The 24,733-nt window shown below is 39.2% G+C and overlaps 1 protein-coding gene across 4 annotated transcripts in view; it reads right to left on the bottom strand.

Annotated features, from left to right (window-relative positions):
* The window catches only part of PPP4R1 (protein phosphatase 4 regulatory subunit 1), a 63,820-nt gene that overhangs the window by 19,074 nt on the left and 20,013 nt on the right, over positions 1 to 24,733 (bottom strand). For 3 of the 4 annotated variants that reach the window (XM_083881073.1, XM_083881074.1, XM_083881075.1), the window contains 8 exons: positions 22,896 to 23,002; positions 9,243 to 9,385; positions 7,870 to 8,016; positions 6,173 to 6,280; positions 5,358 to 5,423; positions 3,093 to 3,251; positions 1,776 to 1,906; positions 113 to 633 (listed from right to left, as the gene is read on the bottom strand). In XM_083881073.1, coding sequence (XP_083737199.1) covers positions 113 to 633; positions 1,776 to 1,906; positions 3,093 to 3,251; positions 5,358 to 5,423; positions 6,173 to 6,280; positions 7,870 to 8,016; positions 9,243 to 9,385; positions 22,896 to 23,002 — 1,382 coding nt within the window. Of the gene's footprint in view, positions 1 to 112; positions 634 to 1,775; positions 1,907 to 3,092; positions 3,252 to 5,357; positions 5,424 to 6,172; positions 6,281 to 7,869; positions 8,017 to 9,242; positions 9,386 to 22,895; positions 23,003 to 24,535; positions 24,579 to 24,733 lie in introns of all 4 variants that reach the window. The other variant, XM_083881076.1, reaches the window with a different exon arrangement.

Genomic DNA, 24,733 nt, shown 5'->3' with positions numbered 1-24,733 from the left:
AGTAAAACAGTACTTCTGACTTTTAAAACAGCTAAGAGGTTAAAGCCTAAACTGCTGAAGCAACAAATGCATATCTCCAAACACTAAAAATGCTTCAGTATCTTTACCATACCTTTAACATCTGGATCATCTATATGGGGTTCCAAATTTTCTATCATTTCTTCTAATTCTTTCCTCGTTGCCATAGGAATGCTTGGAGACACAGGCATAGTGAGTTCCTGAATTTCTCTATCGAGTTTTATATCACAAACCTGCTGAAGCTCAAAGTCAATATCTATTTCAGGAAGTGGAGTCCTCCAGAAATGGAAAGAGTTGTATAATTCCTGCTCTAAAAGAGAAGTTTCTTGTGAATTCAGCCCAGCCTCTTGCAGATCTGTTGTACAGCAATGACAACTTTGCTCATTCTCATCCGCCATTTCCCCACAAGATTCTGAAGGCAAAGTGCAATGGAAGGATGATTCAGTCTGGAAATCACTTTCCCTCTTGGAGTTATTTGACACTGTATTTTGATCTTCTATGACATTTTCAAGTTTTGTTGCAAAATCATCACTGTCATCACTATGTGAAGACAGATCCTCTGTCCTGTTGAGCTCTTCATCCGTTGTGACATCTTCTGTGGTCCTGATTTGTTCACTGTTGAGTGGCAAAGAAAATGGACATTAAAAAACCAAAACAGACTTGTTATGCTCTTGAAAATTCACACACGTGCTATCAACTTGCTATTTGTCAAAGTAAATTAACTTACACCATAAAAAATGAAATCACAGAATCACAGCAGGGTCAAGGTTGGAAGGGACCTCTAGAAGCCACCTGAGCCAACCTCCTTGTTCAAGCAGGGACATCTAGAACCAGTTGCCAAGGACTTGTGTCCAGACAGGTTCGGAGTATTTCAGAGGATGGATATTCCACAGTCTTCATGGACAACCTTTGCCAGTGCTCAGTCATCCTCACAGTAAAAAAAAGTGGGTTTTGATGTTCAGAGGGGACCTCCTATGTTTGGGATTGTGGCCATTGATTCTGGTCCTGTCCCTAGGACATCACTCTGGGCATCACTGAAGAGGGTCCAGCTTCATCCTCTTTTCACTCTCCCCTCAGGTATGTATCAACATTGGTAACACCCTCCCAGTGAGCCCTCTCTTCTCTTCTCCAGGCTGAAGTCCCATCTCTCTCAGACTCTCCAGACAGGAGAGAAGCTACACTGTCATTTTGTAGCCCTTCACTGCACTCTCTCCAGCGTGTCCAGGTCTCCCTCTGGATGGCAGCATGACTGTGTGGGTGAAGCAGCCACTCCTCCCAGTTTTGTGTCATCAGCAGACCTGCTGAGGCTACATCCTGCTCCACCATTCAGATGGCTAAAGAGGATGTTAAATAGGACTGGACCCCACACTGACCCCTCTCATACACCATCAATTAGTGACCTTCAACTACAGGCAGCTGACTGTGGGCCCAGCCAGGCAGGCAATCCTCAGCCCACCTCACTATCTCCTCATCTGACCCGAACTTCAGCAGCTTCTCCACAAGGATTTTACAGGAGACCATGTCAATAGCCTTCCTAAAATCCAGGTACCTGGTATACACTGCTCTTCCTTGTCTATCAAGTCAGTCATCTCACCACAGAACATATACATCCTAATTCTGGTCTATGAAGATGAGAAGATCCAGATCCTTCCATTTACCAAATATTCAATTTATCCAGGAAAAGTTAGTTTTCCTAATGTGCACTTCATGCAGAAGAAAAAAGAGGCAAAAACGACTTGTAGATTTAGCAAATTTACCTGTTTTCCTGCACAGAACCACCATCTTCCGGGTTTTTACCATCTTCTTCTTTAAAGTACTGGCCACTGCTGGATGGATTAGCAAAAGTTGATATGAAAGGCCCCAGAGACTGAAAAGCTGCTTGGCGAACCTAGTGGAAAGGGTCCAAGGTGAAAAAACAAAATTACATGTATAAATCTTGCAGTCCTATAAAACAAAAAATGCCTACTACTAAGAATTGAAAGGGTCATAAGTCTACTAAGTAATCAAGAGCAGAGGCTTTTGTCTGGAAAGAATCAGATGTATAGAGTGCCAAGTTAAAAAAAAAAAGTTAAGAAAAAAGAAAAAGCAGGGTGAAACCAGTTAAATCACAGGTAACCAAAATGAAAGGCTTCTTCCCTACAACCCAAGGAGGAAGAATCTGTTTAGATAATAGAAGCAGGTAAATTTGAGAGCTCAGGTCAGAATTCTAACAACTTGAAAGGAAAAAATTCACTTAAAGAAAACAGATATTTCACTTTCAGAAATTTGACTGATAAGCATTATATTTCTTTCCCTTTCCTATTTGGTTATGCTGTGCATTTGCTCCTCCTTTCTCCTAGTATTTATTCACCTCTTCTCAACAATTCTCTATCTCAATTTTTGTTATTTGATTAATTCTGCTGGGCTACAACTTGCATGACTTTCCAAGATCCACAAGCACATGCTTCTGGGCAGATGATCCTTGGCTCTTGGAAGTAGTGTGCTCAGTAACAAACTTAAGATTTAAGAGTAAATCTTCAAGAGTAAATCTTCAAAATAAAAAACCCCAAACAAACAAAAAAACCAACCCAACCCCCCCCGCAAACAACAACAACAAAAATCCCACCCAACCCCCTGTAAAAAACCCCGAAAATAAAAACTCATCACCTATGAAACAATAAAAATTTAATTAATAAAAAACTCACCACCACCACCATCAAAACACCCACAAAACCCAAAACAAATCAACCTCCAAACCAATCACAAACTCCACCACCACCCCCTCCCCCAAAAAACGACATGGTGGTAGGGAACCTGAAGAAGTACAAGTATATTGTAATTAATTTTCCAGTTTTGTTAAAGATTCTCAGTAATGTTAAGTCACAGACAATTCTGTAGCTAAAAAAAGCTACACCACTGACAGAGTTTTTCTTATATGCTGCAGTGAAAATGTGAGGGACTCTTTACACCCATCAATGAACTAACCAGTCTAAGAATAATCTTGCTTGAGGTGCATGAAATAAATTAGATTATCTACACCCATGAGAAGTTCTACATTAAAAAAAAAAAAAAAAAAAAAAAAAAGCAATTCTTACCCATCGTGAAGGATCACTAATCAAATTAATAAAAAGAGTTGACAATTTTGTCCTCCGGATTTCCTGTGACGTTGCACAGGAAACTGCCATGAAGCACTCAGCACAGGCTTTCCTAACTCCCCACACGTTATCAGAGCAGAGCTGGAAAAACCTCGGCAGCTGTTAGGAATATAGTGAGTTTGCAAGTCTTAATAGGCAGCACTTGTTTCAAAACAAGTTCTCTTTTCATTTTCATTTTCTTCACCTGGTTGTCCACCTTCATACTCAGATGCACAGTTTAACATTTGCAAGACAAAGAAGACACATTCAGTAGCACCATGCTTTTAATCTGCTGCTTTCGTATTACTTATGGATACAGATAAGGAAAATTCACCTGTCTGAAGAATAGCAAGAAAGTACTAACTCTTAAACCTGATCTATACCCCAAAAACACCCTCAAAAAGCCCAACTTCAAAATACCCCCAAGATCAACAAGTCTATCGTAAGACAAGACCTCATGTCTACACCATTCTTTTAAAGCAGGGACAAGAAAAAAATACTGGTGCATTATTAGGAAGCCATTCTTTACTGCAAGGGTGGTGAGGCACTGGAACACATTGCTCAAGTAGACTGTGGATACCCCAAGCTGGGAAGTGTTCAAAGGCAGGTGGATAAGGCCTTGAATAACCTGATCTAATGGAAGGCATCTCTGTCCATGATAGGAGGAGGTTGGAACTAGATGATTTTTAAGGTCTATTCCAAACCTTAAGATTTTTTGATTCTATGATTAACATTTTACCTATCAGAGACCACCTGGGATATTCTGTAAGATTCTTACTGAAATGCAAAGGAACAGCAACTTCAGAAAGAAAAACTTCCTTTTCTACCTACACTTTTCATTGTTAGATTTATCAACCTCTGCCACCCTCTATCTTACAAAGCAGGACATGAACTGCAAAGAGGAACAGGGGAATGAGAGAAAGACTGCATTTGCTCAAGAGAAAACATGTTTGAGCAGAACAGTGGTTTTACTAATAAAACTGAAGCATTTTGAAGGTGCTTGGGTGCTTGAGCTTTTTGGAAACATTAATGGTAAGGGTGGACAGTGCAGGTGAGGCACAGACATGCACAGCTGCCTTGGCTTGCAACAGGCACAGTGACAAAATACGAGTAATCCCATGGCTGTTCCTACAGCCTTGTTCACAGTTATTGATGTTCATATTCTCTGCAGCCAAGTTTTCTGGACTTTGCCTCCAATCAAAAAAAGCTTTTAGGTCAGAAAATGAAGCTTTATCATTCAGCTTTTTTACATTCTCCTTTTTTCTAACAATAATCCAAAAAGAGCAAAAAATGCCATTTTCTGTTATAGAAAGAGAACCCCAGCTGTCCAGCCACACGTTATTGCTTTCGAATGAAATAATCATCACTTTTTATTTCATAGTAGTCTAATTGCACCCTCTACAAAGTTTTAATCCAAATTCATTACGCTAATCACTAAAAAGGCAGTTGGTGTGAGAGAAATCAATTTACATCCCAAATCAAGAAGCATATGGGATGCAAATCCACACAACTAAACTTCACTACCAAATGACTTGAATCACTCAACAGCTAGAGAAAAATGTAGCAAATGCTTTAAGAGCATAAGAAATGGCCTGAGAGCCACAATAGGCCTAGCTGTCCCAACACCACAACTGCAAAAATCTGCAGAGCCTCTGGCTGAAGTCACATCTGCATTTACACTGTCCATGTAATTCCCTCGCTAATTTAGGGCATTGATTCATCAGCCTTTGCTGGCCCTCAACAAGCTCACTGTCCACACTGCCAAGAGGAGAAAGCTTGAAGAGGGATCCCAGAGACTGCCAAGCTGATTTCTGCTCCCTAGCCTTGTCATGTCTCCATATCTATCAACATCCACTAGCTCCCTGGACCCACCATGGGAATGTGGGCACAGTTAAGTATCCTCTTCTCACTGCACCATCTAGTTCTCTGCTTTTCCATTTTGATTTAGTCTCTCTTCCCTTTATTTCATTTTTAATTTCCAAGACTCACTTATTTCTTTTACCTTTCTTTTTCTTTCCCTCCTTTCCAGGAGGCTCTTTGAGGTAGGAAAACTGACTTGAAGAGGTTAAATCAATACATAAGCCTCACCACTCCCAGCACTTTATCCCCCTGCCACACTCCCCCTGTGTCTCCAATCTCTCATCAACTGCCCTTCTTCTGTAGCTTGTCTGGCTCCACTCCTGAATTGTATTAAGAAAAAGAAAAACCCTTTAAGAAATGGCTTACCAGCATTTCTTCAGTGGCTTGCTGTCCAACCACACTGCAGATATCTCCAAAATTGGCTGCACATACCTTCCAGACAGAATGCAAGAAATAAAAATTAAGACCACAGTTTTAATTCAGCAAAATTCAAGGAAAAAAAATACAACTTTTAAAATCAGAAAAATGTGTTTTGGTGCAAACTCATTGAACTACTTTCTCATTCCATCGCTTTCTATGGTTTTTAATTTTTTTTCCTTCAAAATTTGTCAGCCTTTTTTAATCATAGAAAATCTCAGAACTTAAATGAAAAGGAAAGAGGATAAAATGTATTTGAAGTGCTGTCAATTAAAGAACACATGCAGCTATCAAGGGAAATAAGCTATTCAATGGCAGGATGAGACCAAAGCACAGCCTCCACATCTAAATATCATGATGGAATACTGCTTTACTTCATCTTTAATGAACATGAGCATCTTTAATTCCATCTATCCATACAGATATGAGCTCAGGTGGCTGATGCTGTATCAGCCACAGTTGGTTCATGTTTTCCCGGCTACCAACACAACCATAAGGACATATACCCTGCACTGCAGCTATCTGCAGCATAAGAACAAACAGATTCTTTCTTTGTTTCTAGTAATGAGGGTAGTGATTCTGGAAAAAAATCTCGGTATCAAATATTAAAATCTGTGGAAATGAGAGCTACAAACCCACCCACAGCTTTCACTTATACATTTCACAAATGAGATCTGCCAGGAAAGTTTCTCAGTCACATGCAAGTTCCAAGCATATGACCCATTTTTCACAGACCATCCAGACCAGATGCTCCTAATTCCTACCTTACGAACATGAAACATCCTGCAGTCACAGCACATCTCGCAGAACCTGGGAAGCACAAGTCTTTCCGTGATGTCCTTCCCAACCATGGAGGCCATTTTGCACATAATCTAATGACAAGACAGACACTAATCAGAGATGCCTGCACAATGCACCATTCTGTGTCAGCTAAGCAGAGGCTTTTTACATCTCCTCTTCATTCTAATGAACATAGTTTTACTGAAAACTGGAAAAAATACTGACAACAAAATTGCATTTGAATTGAAAAGGTTTGGCCACTTTTGCAAAGAACTTTGTTTCCCATTTCCTTGTCATGACACAATACAGGTGTAGAAGATGGCATTGATCTTCCAATAAACTGAATCAAATTCCCAGCTAACAAAGATAACTGGACAGACTGGAGACTCCTAGAAATTATTCTCCTACGTTACCCAACAGTCCTCTTAAAAAAAAAAAAAAAGTATGATTCTTTTACTATTTCAATATGAAACATATATATGTACAAGTAACAGAAAATTATTGACAATTAATATGCTTAAGAGACTTCTGAGTCCTGCATGGTTTAAAATTAATTACAACACTACACTGCATATATGCAACTCCCAAACATAAAATGCCCAAAGAAACGTATCGCACCAAAAAACAACTCTTCCCTCTAACTGCTCTTTCATTCTAACTTGTACTGAAACATTAAAAAAAAAAAATTAAAAATTAAAAAGAATTTTATGTTTACTTTTCCCAATCATGTCAGTAGAACTACTTACATTCATTCCCCTGTAATAACAAATGATGGCTTTTCTAACCTCTAGGAGGTTGATGAGGTACAGAAATTTCTGTCAAGTTTCAGCACTTTAAAAACCATGAAGACAAATGAAACTAATCTGCTTATACTTTATTCCCTTATGTAATTGTAAGCTTCATCAAGAAGCACTAGAAATTTGGTGCCAAATGCAACAGTGCTGGAGCCTTTTTACTGTTTATTTGTCCAGCCACTGTAGGGAAGTAAAATATTAAATGAGGTCTCTCTCAAGCAAAAAGAAAAGAAAAAAAATTCACCCAGCAGAAAGCATCAATTGCAAAAAAACCCAAAAGAAACAAAAGGGCATACACCTGCCATTTCTCCATTATAAATTAACTAATCTGCTTACTATTTTAATTCAACACATACATTTTAATTATGAAGGTTGTGTCTAATGCAAAAAAAACTCCACCAACCAACCAACCATGAGTTAATCAACTCAGATCCTTATTACTTTGCCCAATAAAACACAACAAAATCAATAAAGAGAACAGACATACAGTAAGGAGCAACAGAACTGAGGCATTAAAGCTTTTGAACTGATGGAAATTTTCCACACAGGCAATTTAAACTTCCATAAAATAAACAGATAAACCTTCAAAAAATTAAAACGCCAACGCAGCAGATGCTTTAGAAGTCAATAAAATTAATCCCCTGCACTGTCTCATCCAGCTGGGTTGTTTTTTTTACAGCATATATAAGCTATTGAATTTAAATCTTAACTTGACCAGAGTGTACAGTACTGACACAGCACAGTTGTTACAGATTTGTTATTGAGAGGGGAAAGTAACATTTTCCTTTTAGCAATGGCTGTGCAACCTGGAAACACACCACCACCACTGCACTATCAAACATTCAGGCACGCTTTTGGCTGTGTGATTTGGCACTGCTGTTACTTACAGCCACAGCTTCTGTCTTCACATCATCGTTGCTGTCGGGGGCTGTTAGATCTATCAGCACAGGGCACACTTTGGTCTCCACATCGTATCTCTCGATGAGTTCTTGCTCCAACAGCACTAACAGTGCTGCCTGGCTTGTTTTTCTTACCTGTCATAAAAACACAAAAAATTGAACCAAGCAATTCTAAGAGAGTTTTATTTGTTGAAATATATGTGTCCTGTATTTTGGAAGCTGTACTTATATACCAACACACAGCAGTACTAACTGCACACAGTGAGAGGACAAGTGCTCCACAAGTACTTTTGCAAGCACTTCACGTTTGCTGTCCTGTGTTTTGGGAAGTATATGAATTTTATTAAACAAATCCTCTTTTTCTGAGATTAACAAGAAATAGGCTGGCAAGGAAAAACTATATTTATTTCCAATGCTTTTAAATTCTGAGACACAATTTTGCTTAGTCCCATTTTAAAAAAAATTGTACAAAAATAAGATACCTATTAGTGACTTCATAGCTGGCTAACCCCTGCCTCTAAAAGGAATAATTTCATCAGAAGAGAAAACACTACATACAGCAGGAGACTACATATACTGCAATGCAGTAATTTTGGAAAGACCTTTGAGCTCTTTGTTTCAGAGATCTGCAGCCCAATGAACTATTTAACTGAGGTTAAAACAATGAAAAGAATCATTGAATCTTCTAGCGGGAGAACATCAAACAAAAGTAGGGTTGTTGTATTATGCATGAATTAGCAAAACAACTACTAAGAAAAACAGGTTTGGGTAGTTCTTTTTAACTATGAAAAGTTTGAAAAGGGCAAGGAAAAATGTGACAAACTTTTCATAGTTAAAGAGGCCTAAAATACTGAAAATAATGTATCAACTAGCATTAATCTAGTCTGAAATGACTGAAGAAGCCTCAAGAAGGCTTTGGACAAGCTAACTTATACATGCAGAGAAACAAACCACATGAGTTCAATCCAAAACTTTTATTGGATTGATATACAAATAACTGAAGGTACACTATGGTGTTAAAAAACTGAATTATACAAAGGACTCAGTTTTTTATTACTACTGTTCCTTTTTGCCAGAATTTAAATTACGTAAGTTTGTCTAAATGACTGATTTTGTCCATATGAATACAATACCTGATGAAAGGCCCCAAGTCAGTATAGATTACATTAAATGTAAAAAAACTGTTATGTAATTTTCTTTAAAAGTTTTTCTTTAAATAAATTCATAGTACCATGTATTTCATGTCCATTCCAAATCCTTATATCCGAAAATGTAACACACCTGTATGATACTAAATTTAAGTAACTTCATATCACAACAGTATTTCACCAGCTAGTAAACTACCCCTACAAGAAACGTACCTGGTTATTCTGGTCTGCGAGATATCGCACCACAATAGGCAGTAAGTATTTGGAAAAAGCATAAGGGATTGAAGGTCTGTTTTCTTGACAGAACATAGCAATGTGAGGCACCTGTTCCATCAGTTCTGCCCGCACTGTTGGCTCTGTAAAGGTCAAAACAAAACCAAAAAAAAGGCATAATGTATGTTTACAAGCATACTTCCCAGATCCAGAGTAAGCTTCTTACATACTCTACATACAAAGTATGTTCTCAAGTCTTCATGTGAGTGTGTTTGTCAAGCTTCATTTTTGATAATCTTTTTACAAAACCAGATAAAACTACACTCTGTGCTGCCAAACTACTAAAAGGTCATGTCTCACATTCTTAGTAATAAAACAAGAAGAGGTGTAAGACAGCTAGGCACTAAATGTTATGAGTATCAGAATTATTCAAACTCCCGATGAGCATCACCTACTTCACAGAAACCTCCTACAGAGAAAGCCAGCCCAGAACTGGCACCACTGTGAGAAGAAAGGAACTGAAGGGGAGTCTGGGCATCTCAGATGGGAAAGATCCCACTGAGCAGGACAATCAGCCATAACCACAAATGCTGTTCTTCATTCTTTGCTTTATAAGGCTACTGATGTCATTGTCAGATGGAAAAGGTCCTGCATCTTTCCAGCTGCTTCTGTTAAACCTTTGAGATGTGTTTCTCACCAAAGTTGGTCATTATTTTAAAAATATTTAATCCAATCTTTAAATTCAAGAAACGGTACACTGCCTGGATGAATCCTAATCCCCACAGAACATGCACATATATCTGGGGGATGAGAGAAGAAGCAAGAGAAACAATATAGGCGTGGATTAAATTCCAACTACTAGAAAAACAGATTCAATTTAAGAAGCAGGACCTTATTACATGCTTAATTTCTCCATGGGGATAAAAAAAAAAAAGAATCTAAACTAAGTACTTCTGCCCTATCAGGATTTGCTGATATATGCAGTTACCACTGGTCTACTGATTACCTATAAAAATACATAAACCCCATCAATTACTCTTAAATTATACTAATTTGATTTACAGTATTTTAAATAATAAGATGATATATGTCACAGGATAAGAACATATGCCTCACTGAATTTTTACCTAAAAGTTGTTCAGGTAAAACTTAATGGTATAACCTGAACCATCTTCTTTGGAATACTTGTAATTAACATGATTCATTAAAAATACAACCTTTTGTTAAATGGAAGCATGCAACATTCCTTTGTGTTTAACATGACAAATGTGTGCAGCACTTGGCTTTCTTGAACACTGGCTACAAGTGTAAACTCAGGTCTGAATAAAACATTACAAAGCCTGCTGTGTGCAGTCTTTTCTTCACTGAGAACAATGAAAACAGGAGAGATCACTGCACACAATGTAATTAAATGCCTATGGGCTCCAATTCCTTCACTATAGACTTAAATTACTTTTCCTATAGAAAAACACACCAAAATCAGAGTTGGAGGGACCTTATAGATTATCTAGTTCCAACCCCTGGGGGTAGGGGTTCCACTAGACCAGGTTGCTCAAAGCCTCATCCAATGTGGACTTGAACACTTCCAGGAATCCTCTGAACATTTATGAGTTGCTGACCAAGTTGCAAAATGCAAAATGAAGTCTCAGATAAATCAGTATCATATAGGTTTGCTGTTCATGACAATAAAATAAAAAACGTCTTCCAATATGCTCTGTATCTCCTCCCAAATGTTATCAGGAGCACACAGGAGAAAAATATTTTTATTTAAAGTTCAGACATTCTGAAACATGCAGGCTGAACTCCATAAGCAATACAGGCATCCTGAGGTTCGTATTGAAGAAGTCGGATCCAGAAGAACACTACACAAACTATGTGCAAGTTTAAGCAGATCTAACAAAAATTCACACCCTAATAGAATGTTGAACTCTAGTCTGGTGATGATCAAACATCACATTTGTAGCACTAAATGTAACAACTGACCAAAATGTGCACCTGTAACTAGGACAAACTAATAGTTAATGAGATTATTAATTCTGAAAGTTGAAGTCTCCATTTCATACTAATGCAAAGAAAATATTCCTATTGTAGTAACTCATATTTGCTTCCTTACAAAAATTTGCCAGAGCAGTCCTTAGAACATAAGGTAAGAGAAGGTGCAATTGTTCATTAGGATGAGGTGGTGTGGGGGGGTCAACCATAGTAGATCAGGTGCTTTCAAGAGTCAAGGTGGCAAAAATATCTATTTTCTTCCTACATTTAATTCCATTCTGGTCCTTTTATCTGACGCAGCCTGGCTTCTTCAGTTCTGGAAGAGGGACTTCAAGTGTGCCTGAGAAAGGAGTCCTTTTAGATGACAACTTCGACACATCAGCATGTTTTTTTTCCACCTGTGTGACAACCTGCCCAAAGGTGGCTGAGTTAAAGAAGCCTTGCAAATACCCTCCATTTGCAACTGCCCAGTATCCACTGAAAGCAGAGCAACTACAAATGGAAGAGTCTTTCCTTGCTGAGTACATTTTGAGATAAAGATATTATCTCTGCAAAGAGGCTGTACACAGCCCCTCTCCCCAGAGCAATTTGTTTGAAAAGGGTGTAGATGGCAAATAGAGCAAGAAGAGGAACCATGAGGATGGGCAAGGAGGATGGGAATTTGATGGACAAGAAATGGAAACCAGTGCCCAAAGCCAGGGCTGGAGAACTCATGCCCACCTTTCCCATAAGGCTGTTATTTCAAGACATGCCCAGGACATGACCTAGGGGTACAAGTGATTCATGTAGCAACACTTATCCCTAGGATCTTGTTCTCTCATCTTAGGACTCATGCCTTGTTTCTTATGGCAGACAGAGGATGACTGGAGGCAGGGAGGGCAGAGGTTAAAGGAGATGGAGAGTAAGCAAAATCAATCTGACTGAGGCTGCATTTTTGGCAGCAGTGCTTCTTAAATGGCTTCTAAAATTATTTGGGCAGCTCCCACCCTCCCAGACATAAAAACCTGCAGCTTTATTTTTGCCAATGCTACTGTTCATGCAGCCAGACAATAAACCCTATCAAAGAACTGATCTAGCTGATGCAGCTGTTGCCTCACCACAGCAGCATCGTTAAACAGCAAGAATTGGCACTTAATATTGATTTCCCTGTGCAATCGCACAATTCCCTCAAGTAGCAGAACTGCCTGATGATGGAAGCAAGCTAGAACTGAGGGAAAGAAACAAAATGCTGAGAAAGCAAATCTATTCCTTTGCCTAGTCTGAAGCTGTGCAAAATGTTCACGCCAGGCTCTTGACAGAGTAACTGCACACTACTCATTTGATTGCAGCCTGAGCTCTGTCTTGATGATGAAGAAATACTTCTGCAATCAAAGCCAACAAGAGCTCTGTATTAAGCATATCAAGGGCTGTGTACATACTTTGGACACTAAGCACTCAAAACAAGGAGACTGTTTCCATACCTCTTTGACACCTCTACAGTTTGCCCACTCACTGATAAAGCAATGGCAACACTCTTTCCCCAAAATGATGAGGTTTGCTGTGAAACTGGATTCATATATTTCTTTATGAAGCACTCCAGTAAGACTGCAGGATGTACCAAAACCACGAGATCCTTTTCCTTCAGAATAGGGTTCATCTATTATGCAGCACTTATGTCAGTTGTCTGACAATACTAAAGACCTACAGATGTAAAGTGAGCCCCTTTCTTCTTGAGCTACCAAGTCAGCTCTGGCTTTGTGAGAAACACAGCAGATGAGACGATGCAATTAAAGATTTGAAACATTCATACCCAGGAATGAATTAGAACTGTAAAGTCACCTTAGTTCTTATGTTCCCTAATTTTTAAGTACACAGCTCTGGGATCTTTGTAAGGTGGATTCAAAGCCACAAACAAGGAGCACTGTGTAGGGAACTGGCGGTGTAACACAACACCATAATTCACCATCAAAAGGCATTTGTGCTGCTCTGGGGAATTACTGCTGCTAGGCAAGAACCTGAACCTTAAGCTTACCAATTTAGATAAGAGCTCAATTCTTCCAAAGGCTGAAGCATATGTTCCAGTGTGTACTGAATGGAGCCTAATCTTGCAGTCTGATGCGGTTACAGTAGAGCTTTTTTTTTTTTTGCATTATGTTTCCTTAAGACCCAAACAACGATGCCAAAAAAATCCACTGAAGTCGGGGAGCTTTCTCATTCCCTTCATCTCTTCCTCAGCTTTGTCTTCAGCTTGAACAGGTGGCAGCTCCAAGCAGGGATTCCAGGGGGCTTCAATACACAACAGCCTCTGCCATTTCAGTTCAAACTTCTCTGTTGCTTAAAACCAAATTTGCAGTTTGGTCATTGTGTTGGGTTTGGCCAGGACAGCGTTAATTTTTTTCATGGCAGCTGGTACAGGGCCATGTTTTTGATTTTTGCAGGAAACAGTGCTGATAACTCAGGGATGTTTTAGTTATTGCTGAGCAGCGCTTACACAGAACCAGGGCCTCTTCTGCCTTTAACCCCACCCCAACAGCCATCAGCCAGGACAGCTGAACCCAACTGACCACAGGGACACCCCAGACCATGGATCATATAGAGCTGAGGGAAGAAGGAGGAATGGGGGGAAGTTTGGAATGGTGGTGTTTATCGTCCCAACTCAGGTGTGAGGGAGCCCTGTTCTCCTGGCGATGGCTGAACAGCTGCCTGCCCATGGGAAGTGGTGTATGAATTCCTCTCACATTCACAGTGAAGATTTGAGCATTACCCAGGGTTGTTATGTTCACGCTCACACATTTAAATCAGCTTAAACACTGTTTCCAGCACAAATCCAAAACAAGGCCCAATACTAGTTACTATGAAGAAAATTCTCTCTGCCAAATCCAGCAGTTATGAACACAGTGAACAGTGTACAGCAGCTACATGTTGCTTCATAAAGCATAAGCTCATCCAGCTGGGGAATACGTCTGCACTCTGTGTTTTTTGCACTGTACAATACAGTCAAGGACCAGGCTTTCACAAGTATAAACAAAATCTGGGAGGAGAATTTTGCTTCACATCACGTTTCTATTTTAGGCAGTCTGGAAAAATCTCTGTGTACAGCTAGGTTCTACATAAATTTGCCTGGAACAGTATTTTTCCATTTGGCAGAGGAAGTATTTTTAAATGCTGATCTTTTCAAACTATCTCTTGAAAGTACAAGACTATCTATTCCTTAAAGAAGCAATCAACTAAAAAGAAACCCTGCAATTTGTTAAAACAAAAATTTTGAAAATAAATATAAAATACTAATTTCCTTACTCATTAGCATTTTATTTCATTCTATGATAACTTGTGTATTATCTAGACACATAGTTACACCAAATTGAGTTTTAGGAATCAAGCAAAATTAAGAGAATTACAAGACAGTGAAAATAACTTCACTTTCTTCCGTTTATGAAATAATTTTGACAAGAAGTTTCCAGAATAAAATGACGGGGTTCTACCTCTCTTCATTTCCAGACTACACAAAACCATCAACATGTTCAAATCAGCACTTCCAGAACCTGGGCAGACTTTTTTCTGCATAAACAAATCCTCAGTTTCAGCTATTTCACAAATGACCATTCAATCAACAACCTAAACTGACTCCAAAATCATAGAAGTAATTAACTATTTCTTCTTCATCCGTGAAAAAACGCACTTCCCCTAAAATCTGACACCATCTATCTCTCATGTAAACTGCCAGCATCCTCACTCGGCTACTCCTAGCACAGACACTCAGCTTGGATATATAAATGTATGATGTTTATTTCAACCCTGCTGAGGCTTCAGTTCACTCTCTATTCCACTTCAGCTATGAGGAAGTAAAGCACCACCAACAGCTGCACACTGGAAATTAAAAGGGGATTATTTTAGAACTGCACAGTATAATACCAACTAATTGCTTCAGAGCAGTTATTTATAAATCAAGTCATTATTCCAGAGCTACCCCACAACTAGATTTATTTCACAATGCTTTATTCTGCAGCAATGTATGGTATTTAGAAAAAAGTCTGCAATGCTTTCATTATCCCACTATGACCATTCTGAAATACAAGCAGCAGTGAATTTCCACTATATTTGTGAGGGGTTGTAAGGTTTTTGTGTTGTAAAACTGTATATGAAAAACAACCACTGAAGATGTTAAAGCTGCTTTAACTGACAATTTTTATGAATGCTTTAAGTACATCTGAATATTAATAATATTGCCCTTTGTTCTTATTAAGGGTTGTGAGCAACAGGGAAAGGTGTAAGTGCATGGCCCTGCATTAACACTTCCATTCTACACGAGAATAATTCACAGAATCACAGAATAACCTGAGTTGGAAGGGACCCAGAAGGATTATCAAAGTCCATCTCCTGGCTCTGCAGAGGACCACCCCAAAGTGTCACACCATGGGTCTGAGAGCATTGTCCAAATGCTTCTTGAACTCTGTCAGGCTTGGTGCTCTGACTGCTTCCATGGGGAGTCTGTTCCAGTGCCCGAGCACCCTCTGGGTGAAGAACCTTTTATTAACATCCAACCTATACCTCCCCTGACTCAGCTTTATCTATCCTCTTCTTTCCCCAAAAATAACTTTCCATTTCCCTCTTTCTTCTACAAGCAAGTATTTTCCCTTTCAATTTTTTACCATTTCCCACTTCATCTTTCCCTATGACTTTCCTATCTCTTTCAAACATAAAAGAAAAGCTAGACAAGTGGAAATATACTATAACCAGAGCCCATCTCTTTTAGCTTAGGAGTCCAGCAGAAAGGCCGATGTGTCTGATGCATGTGCTGCTTCAGTAGTCAGGCTCTTTCCTTCTACTAACAGAAATGGATTTCATTACTGACTGGCAGAGCAAGGAGTGAAACAGACTAATGAGGGAGGGTAAAGTCACCATTAGTCACTCATCAGATGCATGGAGAGACAAAAGAGGTTTACATCAAGCACAGGAAAAAATTCTTAGCGTAGCACGAGGTGAGAGATGAGGTATGGAAAATCCTGAAACATGAAGATGGGGAAAGGAAGAAAATACAGTTGGAGACATTGGCAGCTGGGAAAAGCAAATATTAGCATTCTCATTAATATTGCTTACATATGAAGGTTTTTGTTAAATGAAATGCTGCAGTATGTGCTGTTTGACAGGTAATGTTGGCATGTCTCAAAATACCAACAGCAGTAATTGAACATTACATTAATAAAACCATTTAAGTACACTATTAAGTAATTAGGGTAGTGAGGCCATCCACATTAAGCCTGATTACAGACCTTCAAAATCTAATGACTAATTAGCCTAATAATTGTTTTCAGAATCAGACTGTTTTGGAAACTGCATTTACAACTGATTCTTTGCAGTAAAGAGATTACTTTTCATTCAAAAGAAAAACATCCTAGTTGGCTATATTCAGACAAATAAGCACCAGCGCTTCAGGATGTCATTTTATTTTCCCCTCATCATTTCTTTTAAAAGATATCCATGCGTACCTATATTTCATAGTAAGCTAAATTACACATGTATTTTAGAAACCAAGATACAGACTCTCACTTCTCACTTTTAAAGAAACTTCAGAAAATAAGATTTAAAGCTTCTGGAGCCTCTTGCACACTAAGCAAAATGCCAGTAATGCAGTAATTCTGGCTGGGGCTAACTTTCAAAGCCAGTTAATTGCACTTCAGCACACAATGATGCAATCTTGTATCATCTAAGCCACTCACAAGCTGGTACCAAAAAAAAAAAAAAAGTTTGAATTATACTAATTTACTTAAGTGAAAAACTCAAGAACTCAAGACATAAAGCCCTTGTTCAAGCCCTCACAAGCCTGTGGCTAGTCTACATTTGAGAATGAAGAAGACCCAGCTGTCTTAATACAAAGATAAGCATTTTTAATCTAACAAGGGTTTATGGGGGATAACTTAACATTTGCCAAGCACTGAGCTTATATGCCAAACTATTCTTGGCCTGTAGAGATTCAAAGACACCATAAAAAAAATCTAAGTGGGAAGTCATACATAACATCCCTAAAGAAACAGAGAAATTACAAAGGGAGCAAACAGCAGATACAAAAGCAGTACAAGGTATTTTTCTTACCTGTCAGTACTCTAGGAAATTTGGTACCAAAACCAGAAGGGAAGTCCAGTTTAGGAGTGAAAAACACCCAAATTCCACAGCAGAATCACAGATTTAACAGCAACACCCAACTACAGCAATAAAGACAAAAATGGAAGACTTCCAAACAACTCAAATTCAGAGAATAACTTTCTTTAGCAAGTAAGGGCCTTGAGGGCAGCACAAATGCCACTGATGGGTTTCCTCTATGGAACAGTTACCCTGTGCTGCCATAGACATACAACAGCAGCACATGACACCAAGGCAGAACAAATCCTGTGTTCTGCCAGCACTGGGAGCAGCTCATTTCCAGCACCACCTTTAGTGGGTATTTTTTCCCAGTAGAATCACAACAGTGATTTTAAGGCTACAAGTGTAAACTGGAACTAATTCATTACCCACATATAAACTGGAATTAATTCATTAGAAAGAGTTCAAACTACCCTGTCAGGAGAAGGCACATTTTATATCATTTGTATGGGCAGACACAATGGTAATCAAAACTCTTTTTCACAAAATACAATTCAGTGCAACTCTGCACTAAGGGTCTAAATGAGTTTCCATCAAAAGCTACTTTTTTCAGATCTTTTTTGACAAAAAGCTTTTATAAAACCGGTTTTAGAGCTGATATTTGCTTTTGCCATGATGCCTCAAAAAATCTGTCTTAGCTAGCCAGCTAGTATCTCAAGATACGTATTGATGAAAGTAAACCGTGTTCTCATAATTTTCTTTCATCCTATAATCATATATTTGGACAACCAAGATGACATTTAGGTTCTTAATGTTTTATCACAGTAGATGAAGAATGAAAATGATTGGAAATTCTCCTGGTTTTAAACACAGAAATGGCTGTCTCAGTATAGCCCCAGCTAAAAGGTATTAAAAACAACCAAAACAAACCTGAATAAAGCTAAAAAACAAAACAAAACAAAACAACCAAACCAACAAACCACAAACCCAAAGAATTTTAAAAAACCTTGAGACTGATTCTTTTTCAAGCAAAGGCCATGTCTGAAAAACATCAACCCAACTATGAGACTTCTGAAATTGCAAGGTATTAACAGGACAGAGGGCTCCCTTGGCAACTTTAGGAGAGCTGGTATTTCTAGTTCACTGCTGTACCTCTGCTTTAGAAACCAGCATCATCAGCCCAGAAAGAGAACAGATATTGTGTATCCTGGGTATATTCTTCAATTCCAACCTCATTGTACCAATTACTGAGAAAAAAAAAAAAAAAAAAAAGGAAAAGTATCTTGCTCTCTATGACTTGTTGGATAAGAGAACACAAATAGTTCCAAATGTTAAAAGAACTGGCATAAGACTGATAAGCATCAACAATGAGAAATGAAAAGACTTGTAAAAATGAAAAGACTTGTACTTAGTCATAGTTTAGTTTGACTTCCAAGTTTGTTTTTATTTTATTTGTTTAAACATTTAAACATGAAGGTTTTACTCCAGGTTTTACTCAAATCATACAAATATCTTGCTCTAACCAAGCAAGTTAAAACACACAGGCACTTTTACAATGTTTTCTTATTCCAAATTCAGGAGCTTTTATGTTTTATGGACAAATTGGAAAAAAAAATATTGTAAATGAAAAGAAGCAAGACAAAAATTAACAAGTCTAATAGTAACAACCTTAAACATACACATGCACAAAAACCAAAACCCCAGCAACAAAACCAAAAAGCTGAAACAAAAAAAACCAAACAAACCCCACTGTGCTGCAATATGAGTAATAGCCAAGCTCATATACCATGAAGACAAAAAGCAGATCTAGTTCCCTAATGAATTTTCACATGGTTTAAAACACAAGGATATTCTAATAACTTGTCTTACCGAAACCAGTCAAGTCCAATACTGCAACTGCTCGAGGCACAAGACTCAGTAAAGTCTGCAGAAATTTAATTTGTGGAGCAGCTGCAGAATCCAGCACTACTAGTTTGGCAGATCTGAGACAACTTCTACAATGCAGGAAAAGCCTGAACTGCTGCTTTTACTGATGCTGAGAAAATATCAGCCCTGACTAAAAATGTACCCCACCCTTGTTAAAGGCAACAAATTGATTTGAGCTCAACTCTTGGCTTCCACTACATTTCTGCCTAAATAAACTTCAATTTGACACACTTAGTTGGTCACCAATGAAAAGCCTAAGGCTACAAGTTGCTGCAAGAGGCCATTTTCCCTTGGACACATCTGTCCTATTTTCTAAACTGAAGTGGAGCTTCATAAAGTTTCTGATGCTCAAAACTATTCACAGGGCCCCACAAACAGGCAACTGTATATGCAGATTTCAGAAGCAGAGCTTTGCTAGGAAAGCACTCTATAAACAGTAGCATGTCACTGTTCTCAATTAAAGACACATTTTATAGTAAGTGAATAGTGACATTTTTTCCCTTTTGAAGAACCCTTGGAGAGGTACTCAATACAATTATGTAATGCTTACAACAGGCTATTTTTCCTGGCTAAACAAGGACATTCCCTCAGAAAAATAAAACCATGCATTTTAAATTAATACAGTAATGACAGAATAACAGAAATCAGCAGATTATATTTTTACCCTTGGAAAGCATCATCTTCTGCAGTTCCAGAAGGAGAAAAACTAACAGACAATAAATAGAAGAAACATTTTCTTCTCATTCAACATTTAATACAAATTGCTGTCCATACCACTACAACAATAACAAAGAATGACCAGATCTTTTCTGGTGTTTTGCTGCTAGACTTTCTTCCTTCTGGTGTGTCAAATGTACCAGCTATGTTGAAATCAAGCCCTTAACTCTTTCTAGAGCATCTTCAAGTCAGAATTTTGTTACAGCTGTGTCCACACCATTTTTCTCTTCATCCACTCCCCCATCACTTTTTAAGCACTTCTTTTCTTTCATATTTGTTTCTCATTTTTTCTCTTGCTTTTGCCCTTTATGCCAAACACTCGGTCCCAATATATTGATTAGCAACAGACACACTGGATCTACAGAGTCCTCCTACTCAGAGCAAAGGGGTGCACAGTGAGCTCACTACATTGGACTTCAAGAGCAGACTTTTGGCATCTTCAGGGACCTGCTTGGTGGAGTACCATGGGATAAAGCCCTGGAGCGAACAGGTGCCCAAGAAAGTTAGTTAATATTCAATGATCACCTCCTCCAAGTGCAGTAGCAATGCATCCCAACAAAGAAGTGGTCAGGCAAAAACATCGGGAGGCCTGCATGGATGTACAAGGAGCTCTGGGACAAACTCAAGCAAAAAAAGGAAGCCCTACAGAGGGTGCAAGCAAGGACTGGCAACCCAGGAGGAATACAGAAAAAGTGTCCAAGCTGCCAGGGATTGGGTTAGGAAAGCTAAAGCCCTCAAAGAATTAAAACTGGTCAGGAACGTCAAGGGCAACAAGAAAAGGTAAGACTAGGGAAAATGTGAGCCCTCTCTAGAAGAATGTGGGAGACCTGGTTACCTCAAACATGGAGAAGGCTGAGGTACTCAATGATGTTTTTCCCTCAGTCTTCAGTGGCAAGTTCTCCACCTGAGTCCCCGAGGGTGAAGGTGGGGACTGGGAGAATGAAGAACTGTCCACAGAAGAAGATCAGGTTCAAGATCATCTAAGGAACCTGAAGGTGCACAAGTCCACAGGACCTGATGCAATGCATCCACAGATCCTGAGGGAACTGGCAGAAGAAGTGGCTAAGCCACTATCCATCATATTTGAGAACTGTGGCAGTCCAGTGAAGTTCCCACCAAACTGAAAAGGGAAAACAAACCCCTCATTTTCAAAAAGAGAAAAATAGAAGACACAGGGCCAGTATCACCTTGGTGCCTTAGCAAGATCATGATGCAGATCCTCCTGGAAACTGTGAAAAGGCACATGGAAAATAAGGAGGTGATGTGTAAGAGCTAGCACAACTTCACTAAGGTCAAACCATTCCTGGCAAATTTGTTTGCTTTCAACAATGGGGTTAAAGTATTGGTGACTAAGGGAAGAGCAACTGTCGTCATGTACCTGGACTTATGTAAAACATTTGACACCATCTCGTTACATCCTTGTTTTTAAATTGGAGAGACATGGATTTGACAGATGGCCACTCAGTGGACAAACAGCTGGCTGGATGGCTGCACTCAAACAGCTGTGGTCAACAGCTGGATATCCAAGGGGAGACCAGTGACAACTGGAGCTCCTTAGGGGTCAATATTGGGACCAGCATCTTGGTTGATGACATGGATAGTGGGATGAAGAGCACCCTCAGCAAGTGTGCCCACTACACCAAGCTCTGTGGCAGGACTGATGGGCTGGAGGGAAGGGATAGCATCCACAGGGACCTTTATGTGCCTGAGAAGTGGGCCCACATGAACCTCATGAAGTTCAACAAGGCCAAGAATGAGGTCCTGCACCTGGGTTGGGACAAACCTTGGTACCAATACACGGTTAGTAGAGAATGGACTGAGAGCAGCCCTGAGGAGAAAGATTTGGAGATGCTGGTTGATGAAAAGCTCAACATGACCCAGCAATGTGCCCTTGCAGCCCAGAAAGCCAAACGCATCCTGAAGTGCATCAAAAGCAGCATGGCCAGCAAGGCAAGGGAGGGGATTCTGCCCCTCTGCTCTGGTGGGATCCAGAGCATCCAGCTCTGGAGACCAAGATAAGGAGGACGTAGACCTGCAGCAGCAAAGCCAGAGGCATGTAATGAAACTGATCAGAGAGACAGAGAACCTCTGCTATGAGAGAATGCTGATAGAGCTGGAGCTGTTCAGCCTGGCAAAGAGAAGGCTCTGGGGAGACCTTCCTGCAGCCTTCCAGTACTTAAGGAGGCCTGAAAGAGAGTTGGAGAGGGACTTTTTACAAGGCCATGTAGTGACTTGAAAGGGGTAAATAGCTTCAAACTGAAAGAAGGCAGGTTTAGATTAGATACAGAGCAGAAATTCTTCACTATGAGAATGGTGAGGCCCTGGAACAGGTTACCCTTAAGTTGTGGATGCCTCATCCCTGGAGGTGTTCAAGATCAGGGTGGATGGGGCTTTGAACAACCTGGTTTTGTGGAAGGTGTCCCTGTCAATGGCAGGCCTCTTCCAACTTAAACCATTCTCTGATTCTGTATTTGTAGCTTCACCACTTCTTGCTGCTTCTCTTACCTTCACACTTGCTTGCCCAAAAAAGCCTAAAGGAACACCTTCAACATGAAAATTCTATCAAAATTTATGAGAGTTTCGCACAGATGGTTTCCAAGTTTATTTTCAAGGCAAGATGTACAAATCTTGATGCACAAATCTAAAATAATCATGTAGATCTCTTGAGTAGCAAAAGTACATAATAAAAGTTACTAAAAAATGTACTGCTGGAAAGCTGCAGTCCTACATTTTGAAGGGGTGTAAATTTGTTGATGAAAATAGTATGGAATGAAGTCCTCTTTGGGGGATGATTGAGAAAAACTAATGAATCAATGATAATTAAATTTTACACTATTTTATTGAATTTGCAGAAGCCTAGTTTGAATATTGGAGAAAGAACATACTGCTCCTGTGCTAAACACAGGTTCAGCACCTCTGAATTTCCCACATCAACCCAGTAAAATGTTCAGTGCTACCTACCTGAATCATCAGCTAATCTGCTGATTCTCTCCAACACAGCAATACAATCTCTCTCATCATCACTGACTTCCTTCAAAGTGTCCAGCAAACTTCGAGCCACCATTTGCCTAGTTTACAAGAAAGATTAAAAATCAGCATTATTTGTGTCCAGAAATACAGCTATATCAAAAAGTTATACAATAATACAAGTTTCTTACATCAAAAAGAATTTTATATATATTCACTTGAAAGTCAGTAAATTTAGTTAGCCCTGCTTTGGGAATTCTTACTTTTGATACCTGGCATAATCTTAAAGAACTGCAAGCTTTAAATGTAACATTAAAGGTATCCCTTTCATTTACAAGGATAAGAGAAACCAGCCACCAAGACCAGAAATAGTAATCATCTGCTAAGTGGGCAAACAGGAGCCGAATGTCAGGAAGTCAGAATCAGCCTTCCATCCTCATCTGTGAAGTCCCTAATTTGGTCCATACAAAGCAAAGTAACACTAGTATCGTTAAAATGTTTTTAAACAGAATTCTAAATTTATTTCACAAAAGCATGAACACTCAATCTGAAGATTTTCATACCAATGGTGACATTTAAAGTCAAACTTCATTCAAATGCTATGGGTATATACTGTGAGCGGTGGGTACATACTGTGAAAAAAACACGTATTACCCAACCCATGTGTACCTGAAACATACATTAAGCAAAGTAGAAACATTAAGAAAATATTAAATAAGTCATAATCAACTCAGTTACTACTTTGAATGCACAAGAAAATTTTCTATGGATTAATTGATGAGTGATGGGATACAGTCAGATCTGGGATTTTGTCCTCCAAGGTTCTGTCACAGCCTATGCTACAAAGTCATACCCATGAGGTACCTAGGTAGCCCTAAATGCAGCTGGGAATGTGTGGCAATCAACCTTCTCCTCAAAAACAGCCTGCAATGGCATAAATCTTTTCTCACCCTATTGGATAATGTGAGTTACATGTCAGTTCAGAGAGCTAGCAGAATTATCCCTGAATAATGGAATGGGAATGGGCCAATGAACAGCGTCCAAGACACTGGTAGATCTAATAATGCCCTGGAGCAACTCAACAAAATGCTGAAGTAGCAAGTGTCAAGTGCCAGGTATTTCCAGAACTGAAGGACAGAAACACTATTAGGATGTAGCCTAGGTAGAAGCACTGCTGACAAACAGCAGTGCTGTAGACAAGAGCAGAGGCATACCTAAACTTTATTATGTTCACTACAAGCAGTGAACGTGAGCAGTGGTCAACAACTGATAAGAAAACAGATGGTTACATTTCTAGTGCACAAGGGAAGCTCAAGAACTTCACAATTCCATGCAATCAGAAAAAGGCAGGAGGTTTCCATGAATTCCCAAAGCTAAGCACACATTTTCTCCCACTGAAAATCAATAATTTAAACATTTCACATTGGCCACCTGCAGAACTAAACTGTTTTGACATACAGATGTATAGAACCTTCTAAAAAATCAAACTGAAGAAACCATTTGCTTTTAACCAATTTCCTCTCTCTCACTCTTTTTAAGTCCACAGAAGTACACCTCTCAGAGATCTTGATACACAGTTAAAATTCAGCCATCAAATCCCTAAGGGAGGGAAACAGACTGCATGACACACTAACCTAGAAGCAGAGTTGACTTGGTCTTTTAAAGGGCTGGACACCTCTGAAAAGAGAAGAGGAACAAATGAAGCATTTTCATAAACCAGCCTGTGTGGACACGTGTTTCCTACACACTAAATGTAGTCTTGGAAAGTGAGAGATAAGTCAACTAACCCACTGACTGAGCCTCAGCAAGTAAGGAACCACAGTAAACAGCAC

This window comes from Zosterops lateralis (assembly GCF_965231275.1).
Source record: "Zosterops lateralis genome assembly, chromosome: 1".
In the NCBI taxonomy this organism is placed as follows: Eukaryota; Metazoa; Chordata; class Aves; order Passeriformes; family Zosteropidae; genus Zosterops; species Zosterops lateralis.
Note: the sequence above shows the minus strand (reverse complement) of the source record. Positions and strands in the feature narration are given on the sequence as shown.